General features: G+C 36.9%; 2 protein-coding genes across 47 annotated transcripts; one reads left to right on the forward strand and one right to left on the reverse strand.

Moving 5' to 3' along the window:
* Positions 1-124: 124 nt before the first annotated feature.
* On the forward strand, positions 125-10790 carry LOC131001538 (chloroplastic group IIA intron splicing facilitator CRS1, chloroplastic). 46 transcript variants are annotated; one of them, XM_057927963.1, is made up of 15 exons: positions 142-1317; positions 1700-2180; positions 2329-2459; positions 3546-3896; positions 3979-4135; positions 5071-5360; positions 5579-5638; positions 5843-6105; positions 6181-6244; positions 6375-6462; positions 9076-9181; positions 9417-9526; positions 9607-9717; positions 9814-9982; positions 10104-10790. In XM_057927963.1, the coding sequence occupies exons 1-8, from the start codon at positions 406-408 to the stop codon at positions 5867-5869; spliced, it is 2409 nt and encodes an 802-aa protein (XP_057783946.1). In that variant the 5' UTR covers positions 142-405; the 3' UTR covers positions 5870-6105; positions 6181-6244; positions 6375-6462; positions 9076-9181; positions 9417-9526; positions 9607-9717; positions 9814-9982; positions 10104-10790. The 46 variants fall into 46 exon arrangements, with proteins under 46 accessions (XP_057783969.1, XP_057783934.1, XP_057783946.1 ...); XM_057927989.1 differs by having other exon boundaries at positions 5843-6029; positions 7973-9181; positions 9797-9982; XM_057927973.1 differs by having other exon boundaries at positions 5843-6029; positions 9047-9181; positions 9797-9996.
* On the reverse strand, positions 7361-10593 carry LOC130998167 (G-type lectin S-receptor-like serine/threonine-protein kinase LECRK2). The gene is made up of 3 exons (XM_057923599.1): positions 9385-10593; positions 9025-9118; positions 7361-8478 (listed from the first exon to the last, which is right to left on the reverse strand). The coding sequence occupies exons 1-3, from the start codon at positions 10591-10593 to the stop codon at positions 7361-7363; spliced, it is 2421 nt and encodes an 806-aa protein (XP_057779582.1).
* Positions 10791-10839: the final 49 nt, after the last annotated feature.

Below are 10839 nucleotides of genomic sequence, written 5' to 3' on the forward strand. Positions count from 1 at the left end.
CTAAACGATGGGCCAAAAATTAATATTTATCCTTATAAATAGGATAAATTAAAAAAGAAAATGTGCCGAAATAAGTGGGACGAAATAGAGTATATGATAAGAACATCAATATTGGTTTGAGTATGAAGATATTACTGTTATTTTACAAAAATAAGAAAATAGAGATAATGATAATCTTTGTCTCCAGCCTCAATCCCAAACGGCTACTGCACTACACACTCCACATTTCGGACCCGCAGGTCTGGTGGCGCCGCCCCTTATCTCTACGGCTCGCGGCGAAGACAGAGAAAATTCTCTCCGTAATCAATTCCATCACTAATACATTACATAATAATTGAATCCCTCTCCTCGTACACTGATTATATTGATTTTTGCAGTATTTTCTCACACCAGTATATCATTACCATGTCTGCTACTCCATTTCTGCTGCATTTCTCAAACGCCGTCGTTTCCTTCGTTTCGCTTCCAACCAAAGTTTCAACCCCGTCTACCTCTTCCACTTCTTGTAAATATAGTTTCATCACTTATTCTAGCTCCCCCAACAATGGCAGTAGAAAAGTCGAAGCACGAAGAATTCAGTGTGAAAGTGAGGATTCATATGCGAAATCATCAGAACCGATTCCGCATTCTCGCTCAGCAGTTAAAGCTCCCACTGCGCCATGGATGACTGAACCTCTTTATGTCAAGCCCAACGAAATGGAATCGCTGAAGCCGCGAACTAAAAAGGGTTTTGGGTTTGATAGAGTTGGGGAACATCCGGACGAGGATTTGACCGGAAAGGTGGGGGGTGGAAGGGGCAGGTTAGCGATGAAGAAAATTTTTAAAGGCTTTGAGAAACTTCAGGAAACGCAGGATTTAAGAACAGCTAGCAAAAACCATGAAAATCGTAAGTTCAAATTTGCACCTGGGGACCTATGGGGAAATGGGGATAATGGAGGTGATGTTGAAGTTGAGGAGAAAGGCATGGCTGCTGAGGAGAGTTTGGAAAGTGATAAGTTCGATATACGCTTGTTTGAGGCGGGGAAAGAAGTGAAATTCAAGAAATTTCCATGGGAGAGGGAGGAGAAAATGATGATCAAGAGGGCGAAGAAGGAGAAGGTAGTCACAGCTGCGGAGTTGACCCTTGATGGAATGTTGCTGGAACGGTTGAGAAATGAGGCTGCATTGATGAGGAAATGGGTGAAGGTTATGAAAGCTGGGGTTACTCAAGCTGTTGTTGATCAAGTTCATTTTATTTGGAGAGATGATGAGCTGGCATTGCTTAAATTTGATGTTCCCTTGTGCCGAAATATGGATAGAGCTCGAGAGATTGTTGAGGTCGGCTGCTTATTTACTTTTCATTATTACTACAATGTGAATGTGTATTGGGCTAATTTAAGGACGACCATTTCATTAGATTCATGGTTGTACAATGCACAAAAGAGAAAGAAAAAAAAGATACTTTGTGTGACATAATCATCCTTATCAGTTCATGTTTGGTGTTATAATTTTGACTCCTGTAGTCTCATCTTTCAGTGGAGTCCTTTCTTGAAGTCCGTCATATGATAAACACCATTTCACTTTTATGACATAAAGAATATGAGAAACTCTGCTTCATTGAAGATATACACTTTTTTTTTTTGTTTTTTCTTGTTGTATCATGTATGGTTAGAATGTTGTGCTGGCTCCGTCTATGATACGTTACTATATTTCTGAGCAGTTAAAGACTGGAGGGCTTGTTGTTTGGGGGAGTAAAGGCTTTCTTGCTGTTTATAGAGGGTGCAATTATGGGTCTGGTTTGAAAAATCTTCGAAATATGAATTACAACTCTGCTGGTGATCCTGGAAATTCTTCCTCCAATATTGATTACCAAAACACTGTAACTGTTGCTCGAGTAACTTCTGGTGGAAGTAACCCGAATGAATTGATTCATGGGAGAGACGGTAAATGGGAAAATTTACAGATGGCATCACTATATGAAAGAGAATCCGATAGGTTACTGGATGAGTTAGGCCCTCGCTTTGTTGATTGGTGGATGCGGAAGCCTTTACCAGTTGACGGTGACTTGCTTCCAGCTGTTGTTCCAGGATATAAGACACCTTTCAGGTTGTGTCCGCCTTTCACTAGAGCAAAGCTGATAGATGCTGAGCTTACATATTTGAGGAAGCTTGCTCGCCTTCAACCAACTCATTTTGTTCTAGGTTGTCACTTTCTTCTCTTGTTTTGGAATGTTTTGCTGAACTCAATCATTTTTAGGTTGGAGTTTGGTGTTAATTTTACAAATATTTCTCCATATAAAATTGCTATGCCAATAGTTCTGACAAAATTTTGTTTTTGAGCATCCTAAAGGAAGAAACAGGAATCTCCAAGGACTAGCTGCAGCAATCCTAAAATTGTGGGAAAAATGCCATATAGCAAAGATCGCTTTAAAGTGGGGAGTCCCAAACACGGACAATGAACAAATGGCTAATGAGCTCAAGGCAAGTCTGGTTGAAATATGATGTAATTTTGTATGTCTGTTGTGAGTCCATTTAGTATGTGCAATATTACTGGATTGCTTCTATCTGTTCTTGAATGAAAGTATTTACTAGGGATGATTATGGTTGGATACAAAGGTTGAATAAAGCTGAAACAACCTAAAATTAGATTCTCTTATGATAAGTGCATAGATAGAAGTTGGTGTGTGATAATTAAGTTAGTTGGTTTAAATAGTACTATCAATTAAGAGAATGAGTTTCGTTTATCCACAAAACTGACTTGCTCCATATTTTTCTTAATCTATGGATTTTGAGAAGCTAGAAATGTCTTCAAACTTCTAAATCTGTAGAAGCAGAATAAGTTGTCATAGTGAGGGCTGATACGTAGGAGCCCTTTATTGGATGTCTACTTGATGTGCTTATATGATACTAGCAGAGATGACGTGCATTCGCACACAAAAATGAATTATTTTAATAAATAATTTTTTATGAGTATTCATTTTATTTTATAGTAACATTTATCATTTTATTATATTTTTTTAATCAATTATTGGATAACCTTTTAAAAGTATAATGTTATAGAACTCATAAAATTTTAAAAAAAATCATTTAAATATAGTATGAAAAATTAATTTTAATTAATTAAACATCACCTAATTTAATCGTCATATTTATTTTCTAGGTTTCATCTTTACATAATTAATTTTAATTCCAAGGATTCTAGCAGAATAAACTTTCCTAATGGATACTACTACTTAAATAACTATTAAAATTAATATATTAATTTAGATTTATTATATGTAGTATAATATATCAAATTACACAATTGACCTTAAATTAAGTATATATGAGGGATATAATAGGCAAATCAAATTTTGTAAAACAAGACTCTTTTATAATAGGTATAGTTTTGTAAAACAAGGCTCTTTTATAATAGGGATAGATAGATATAGATGAAGGGTAGAATTTATGTTTGCATCCCCTGTCAATAAGTTCATGTAGCCCTTAGAAACATCTTTGACCTTTCATTCTAAGACTTTCCGTTCAAATAAAATACTCACATCTAGCATCATATTGTTCCTGTTGCAGAAACTTACTGGAGGAGTTCTTTTACTGCGTAATAAGTTCTTGATAATTCTCTATAGAGGCAAGGATTTCATTCCCTCTGAAGTTGCGGAGGTAGTAGCTGAACGAGAAACAGAGCTCACACAATGCCAACTTCGTGAAGAAGCTGCCAGACTAAAAGCAAGTGAAAGCTTCTCCATAACCCACGAACATTTAATTAGCTCAGATGTCATGGGCACTCTATCAGAGTTTCATAGATTACACTTGGAAATTGGTAGCCTGAAGAAAGAGAAGACAGAAGTTGATGTTGCACTGGAAGCTGAAAGGGAAAGATTAGAGAAAGAACTGAAAGATCAAGAACGAAAGCTCTTCATTGTAAGATTTTGTGTTTCATATTACTTTGTATTTTGCTATTTTAGCAAGTAACATGGGGATACACATTTGTATTACCTTACAGCTTAAAAAGAAGATAGAGAAATCCGCAAAGATATTAGTCAAACTGAAAAATGAATCAAGACTGTCTGAGGAAGAATCAGATCTGGAGATTATATCCAAGGAGGAAAGAGTGTGCTTGCGAGAGATGGGATTGAGGATCAGTAGCAGCTTAGTGCTTGGTAAGAAGAAAATCTCATCTTGCAATTTTTCTGTGCTTAAATTTTTTCTTATGCTGGCAATGGTTGTGAATTCAATTAATATACACCGTTGATACGATGCACGACTCAAGTTTTGTTGTTCTTATAAGTAATCTTAAATACTTTAAACAGATTCTCAAAAGTTTTCTGTTCCCAGAAACTCCTCAATATTTACTGTCAATGTGTCTGGAACCAGGACTCAGCTTACACCTATAGCAACTCTAGCTGCTTTGCTTGTTAGTAAGAGCTATATCAAATCTTGAATAGTTTATTTTATTTTAACAATATAAGTTACACCTGGAGCTATGGTGAACACTTAGCATTACATTAACATGTGTATTCTATTATACGCTCACGGCACTCCAGATGAGCCAGTCAAGCCTTCATGTTTTCCATAAAAATTTCTCACGATCTGATGAAGTTTTACAATGATAAAAATAGATAACCCATTGTTGCCCAAGACCTTTAATTAGTGTCATGTACAAGTTTTTAGAAGATTGAAAGTGCCACCCTTAAGTTTCATTAATTGCATGCTATTTTGGCACTGTTTCACAAACCCTTTCTCATCACACAACCTTACAGCCTAGTTTTTCTCTCATAGTTAACTTGGCATCTAAAACTATTAAACTAGCTATTAAGATAGAACTTGTTTAATGTAAATCATATTGAAACCCAAGGTTGGGCCTGATCTGTTGAACGTGTTATCATAATTTATTCATATGTGCCTCAAGCTGAGGTAGCTGAAAGATAAAGGTCTGGGAGTTGAGGAAAACTTTCCAGGCGTTCGTGCTTTCATCCACCTATTTTTTTGTTTGAATGCATGACCACCTGCGTTTTGACTTTCAGGTAATGAGTATGAAACTTTCGTATTGATTTCTCACTCATATGTGCTTCTATATGACATGTTATGGCTTCAGGAAGGCGTGGGGTTTATGATGGTGTCATAGAAGGAATGCATCAACACTGGAAGCACAGAGAAGTTGTTAAAGTGATTACTATGCAGAAATCTTTTTCGCAGGTCATGCATACTGCAAAATGTGTTGAGGCAGAAAGTGGTGGGATCTTGGTTGCTGTAGTTAAACTGAAAGAAGGGCATGCGATTATAGTTTATCGTGGTAAAAACTATAAACGACCTAAGTCAGCTGCAATAAATTTGCTGAACAAAAAAGAGGCATTATCCAGGTCACTGGAAATCCAAAGACTTGGAGTAAGTATCTCTGAGCTCATATCCATTTGGAGTTGTATCTTTTGATTAGTCTCTTTAAGAGTTTATAGTATGAACTTGTCTTTATACTATTTTGCTTAGTTCCGTAAACTTTTTTTCATTATTGTAAAAGGAGTTCATATACATGTAACTCCGTCTTTTGCTTGTTTTGACTAATTGTTGTGCTTATACTTTGGCTTTTCCTTTTTCCACTCCAATAGTCATTGAAGTTCTTCGCCAGGCAACAGGAGCAGGCAATCTGTGATATCAAGCAAAAGCTGGTATGTATATTTCTTTTACTTTCTGACATTCACTGCAGTCTTTCAAGAGATTATTAACGATGATTGATCAAAGATAGAAAGATGTACTGAGTTCTCTTGAATCAACTGCTTAAATTAAAAGTTCAGTTGAGAATTCTTCATTCTCTGCACTGTCTTATGTATTGTAACTCTGAGTGCCCTTGGATAATATGCACAAATTTGCAGGATGAGCTTTCAGAAAAGATGGGTTGATTGCTAAAGCTGACAAACAACATGTGTATTGTGTTGTGAATCACATGAAGTTTCTTTGATGTGAAATGGGATAGGGCTCAGTCAAAAAAGTCATGGAATGCCTTTGAAGGCATGCTCAGATTTGTATTCACGCTTTCAGCAAATTTTGAGTTTTACTGAGGTAAAGGTTTGAAAATGGCAGCTTTTGGGATTTGATTTCTATGGTTTCATAAAAGCCATCTGCAGAGGGTTTTCTGGTGAGCTTATAAGTCATAAGTTTTATTTCATGAGTCATATAAAATGATTCTTTTTTCTTCTCCTTGATTTGTCAGTTTTGCAGTTCAATGATAATCTAATTACTTCTCCACTTGAAGTTGGCACTTGGCAGTAAACAAGGTAATGCCAGGACTTGTTGAACTGGGAACATACCATCTATCCTCTCTCCACATGTCAAATTAGCGAAGTACAATTGGATTTTGCCACTGGTATTCATTCAGGATATTGAATTAGCTCTTTACATTTGCAGTACCTACAGAAGAAATGTTGGAGATCTTAGAAAGAATGATTACCATTGCCGAGGGTAAAGAGAGAGTTGCATCAGATCAGATCAGCTGGTAAGTATTCCTTCTAGTTTTAATAGTATAACTTATTGAAGTGGCGATTTCCCCTAGAGTGGATTGTGTGATAGTGTTGAAGCAGCTTTCGTATTTTGCATAAATGATGAAGTTTGTTTAATGGCAAGTTCATAGTAATAGAATGGGCTTTCTATGTTTTAAACTAAGATTTGTTAGAAAATGTATTTCAATCTTTGCAGTTCATAACTGGATGCATGATTGAATGGGCATAATGTATGATTGTCAATTGATCCCATTCCGATGGTATGGCCTTAATGCACCAATATCTTACCCAAAACACGTTTCTTAATTTTAGGAAAACTAGTTAATATCAACTCAAAACTACTAAAAAAACTTTACCCCTCACAAGCTTGATGAAGAAAAGATTTACAGAGAGAGCAAGACTGTAGGATAATGCTATTAAATTTCTTCAAGTTTCTTTATTACTTCACAATTGTGAGATACTGTGATAAAGTCTTGGAGTATTTATGTAATAAAATGGTGAGAAACTTCTCGAAATTAGGTAAATGGGCACGAAAGCGTAGTCAGGACACTCTTGATATAGGTAGTGGCCGATGGTGTACACTTTAATGTACTCATCAATGGTGAACAATATTGTATGGGCTGCTACATGTATAACATTTGAATGTGAAAATAATAATACACCCAAAGTTATAAGACAAACCTTGATACAATTGTATATTCAATATAGTTTTAGTATAATTAAACAAACAATTTAAACCAATTAAATTACCAAATTCTTACATTATACATTGACATTTATATCAGAACCAGTGGAATCTTATGTAAACAAACAATTTTGGTGAAATAAAGTTACATAAAAATTAAAACCTGGTATTCAGTCTTTGTTTTACTCAAAAAACTTGAATACAATAGGTTAATAATGGCTTATTAAACCATATGAACTTGAATGCGTTTCTACAATTAGAGGAAGTGAGCACGAGAAGTGTGGTTTTGGGGAAGAGAGCAAAAATGGCATTGGGGGAACCTGTATAGACTGCAGATTCCCTTGCAACATATCAACTACTGAATTCATTGACGGCCTATCTAATGGAGCTGTCTGAGTGCACCAAAAACCTACCATTAACATTTTCCTTATAACTTCTTCTTCCTCTTTTGTCATGAGATCATGAATCTTTTCATTTTGCACTAGTACGTGCTCGTAAATTTCTTCAAGAAAATAATGTTCACTTGACTGGGATGATTTAGTCTCAACAGTTGTTCTTGTTTCTGCCATTCGAAGAAGCATAATACCATAGCTGTAGACATCTGATTTGTGAGAAACTACGCCAAAATTTCTTGAGAATACTTCAGGAGCAATGTACCCTATAGTTCCTCTTGTTCCAAGCATCGATATTATGCTCTGCTTCTTCATGCACAATTTAGCAAGCCCAAAATCTGATATTTTTGGGCAAAAGTCTTCGTCCAAAAGAATATTCTGAGGCTTGATATCAAAATGAATGATCCTGGTGTTGCAACCTCTGTGCAGATATTCAAGACCTCGGGCAACCCCAACTGCAATATCGTACATTTTCTTCCATCCCAAGGAGCAATTTGGATCTGCAGATTTACTCTTGTAGATGAACTTGTCTAAAGATTTGTTGGGCATGAATTCATAGACTAGAGCCTTTTTGTTTCTCTCATAGCAAAATCCCAACAGATTGACAATATTGACATGGGAGGTTCTACTGATGCTGGCGACCTCGTTAACAAATTCTTCTGCATTATCATGAGTTTTCTTTAAGACCTTCACTGCCACAAGCTGACCATCAGGCAGTTTTCCTTTGTATACAACGCCATATCCTCCCTGGCCTAGTTTTTCTGAAAAGGATTTTGTTATCTTTTTTATTTCATTGTAACTATATCTTTTTGGAGCCAGAGATCCATGCTTGAGTACAAATTTGTCAAGACCCTGATTGCACCATCCACGTTGTCTTCTAGTGTAGTAGATGGTGACAGATAGTATAAGTAGACCAAGTATACCAAGTAATACTCCTGCCAAGTGGTAGAAATAGTATAGGTTGCAGAATTACACCAAAATAGATACTGAAAAATAAACTAAACTACTTCTTAATAACAGCTAAAATAATCAATCAAATTTGAACAACTACATGTTAGACCGTGGCACACTTATGTCAGAGGAGCAAGAGCAGTGGTGAATTATAGTGGCTGAGACGATCCTGCTTTTATGCTTTTAGGTATTAGTATTTATTTGAGTCAGTTATTGTTATTTCTTATTTTCAGTAGTTGGGCTAAGGGCTTGTACGTGTGCATGGGCTTTTTTCCCTGTATAATTAGCAGTAGCATAATTGGAGTTCGATCATCTTGATCAGAATATTGTTTGAGCAGTATTTTGCTGTAGGCCTCGGTTGAGGAGTTCTTGTTATTCAATTATTTTCGTTCTGTTTTCTTCGTGTTCCACCTTTACTCTATCACTACACATGAAGTTCAATTTTAGCTACTGAAACATATATGTATAACATGTGCTTTACATGCAGTCCTAGTGAGATTTGAGTACAAGATTATTTATTCAGTAATTACCTGATATTACATACTTCTGCAGATCAGTAAGCCCCTTTCTCTGTCCTGTAGATCCTGTAAGAAATATAGCAACTGTGAAACCTCGGAAATGCTTCTGCAAGCATAAATATGAAAAGATACGATGAACTGGTTATCAATACGCGCACACACAAATCTGGTAAGTTCTGAATCAGAAAGATGGTATAAACTCTAATGAAAAGAAAAGAAACGTAGAAAGAAAGTGGCACTAAAATCAGGTTAGCTTGTCTGGAACAACTGATCCTCTTGTCAGCCTTGCTGTTGTCAAAAAGAAAAGAAATTGTGAAGAGTGAGATAGTTCTCTAGTCTCTTGCCTGAATAAATAGGGACGGAGGAAATTACTCTCACAAAAGCCATGTCTGTGGCATTTACAGAAAATTTGCCATAACTTAGTGGAAGCTTTTGCTTTCGACATTCTCCATCTTTAAAGAAGGCTACAATACAGTTGCAATCATCTAGACAGCCCTGTTTGCAACGTTCTTCAGTGAGTCCTCTTGAAGCACTGTAGTAATTGTCTTCCCAAGTTACATTCCGAACGCTTGTCATCTCATATTTTCTACTTAGATATGTGTCTCTGCAGTCAACCCTAAAATTGGTGGTGCAGCCGGCGCTCCATTCGCCTTCATGAGCAAAACCAAATCCCGGAAGGCATCTGCAATCAGCATCTTCATCTTTGTAAGTGCAGTAGCTATTAATGCCACACAAACCTTTAGGTAAACATTTGTCCTCCGTGACTGACCATATTGATTTCCAGCTATCTTCTTGCTGCAGTGATCGACTGTACAGTCGAAGAATGCCATCCCAATCAAGCCTCGCAAGATAGATGGTCCCTATTATATGGTTCCCTTGTGTGGTTAAATTCAGCACGACAGAAAATCCATCGAACAAATAAAGATGACCATCATTTTCAAGATTCAACGTGACGTTGCCATGCCCATAGGTATTTGTTGAATAGTAAGCATCTATTGCCGTGTCTAGTCCGTACACATAGTACAACACAAGGTTTGCATCATATTGCATCCGGAGCCTGAAAATTCCTGTCTTAATGTCCGTCTCTGAAGCTCTGGATAGAAGCATCCCACCTGGTGGAAGGCGCTGTCCGGGCAGAAGGGAGTCGGTTGGGTGATCGAAGCTCTGCCAAATTACACTGTGATTGGAATTGTAGAGCACAAAGTTACCATTGTCATGCATTTCTGCCCCTGCTATAGGTTGGGAAGAATTATCAATCCGAGATATTATATCATGGCTATCACTCCTCTGCAAGACCAGTCCATCTTCAGTTAGCAGCAGAACAACGTTGTCAGGAACAATGGGATTCTCTCTGTTGGCTGTCCACACCACAGTCCTCTCCTTGAAGCCGGCGCAAAAGATGCAGACGATGTAGCCATCCTCTGTGTTGTGGAACCCGAAGGCGAAAGTTCCAGAATGTGAGACCCAAGAATTGGATGTGGGTGTTAAGTAAGATGATAGTTTGATCAATGAGTATCCTTCTAGAGCTGCTGCTGAAATGGCAGCAGAAAGGAAGAGAAATAAGGCTAGAAGAGCAGCCATTTTGGTTGTGGTTGATGCTTAGGTATGAAATGATTTTGCCTTTCATCAAGAAAGAAGCCTTGGGTTTTCAAGGTTATTCATGTCTTAATCCACTTCGGAAATTACTATCAACATTTCTTGTAGAAATTACTATCAACATTTCTTGTACATATACAGACAAAAGGATATCTTTGGTAATAGCTATTCTTGTCTTGCAAGTCGTCTTCTAGTAAACTATCCACTCTACATATATATGCTGTGCCACCC

Source organism: Salvia miltiorrhiza, chromosome 8 (assembly GCF_028751815.1).
Source record: "Salvia miltiorrhiza cultivar Shanhuang (shh) chromosome 8, IMPLAD_Smil_shh, whole genome shotgun sequence".
Taxonomy (NCBI): Eukaryota; Viridiplantae; Streptophyta; class Magnoliopsida; order Lamiales; family Lamiaceae; genus Salvia; species Salvia miltiorrhiza.

Bases quoted from the DNA above. Each gene is read 5' to 3' on its own strand.
- LOC131001538 (XM_057927986.1), top strand. From the start codon at position 406: ATGTCTGCTACTCCATTTCTGCTGCATTTCTCAAACGCCGTCGTTTCC. The intron at 2,460-3,545 runs GCAAGTCTGGTT...TTCCTGTTGCAG, and splicing joins AAATGGCTAATGAGCTCAAG to AAACTTACTGGAGGAGTTCT. The intron at 5,361-5,578 runs GTAAGTATCTCT...CCACTCCAATAG, and splicing joins TGGAAATCCAAAGACTTGGA to TCATTGAAGTTCTTCGCCAG.
- LOC130998167 (XM_057923599.1), bottom strand. From the start codon at position 10,593: ATGGCTGCTCTTCTAGCCTTATTTCTCTTCCTTTCTGCTGCCATTTCA. The intron at 9,119-9,384 runs GTAATTTCCTCC...TTATGCTTGCAG, and splicing joins CAGACATGGCTTTTGTGAGA to AAGCATTTCCGAGGTTTCAC. The intron at 8,479-9,024 runs GTAATTACTGAA...ACCACTTGGCAG, and splicing joins GCAGAAGTATGTAATATCAG to GAGTATTACTTGGTATACTT.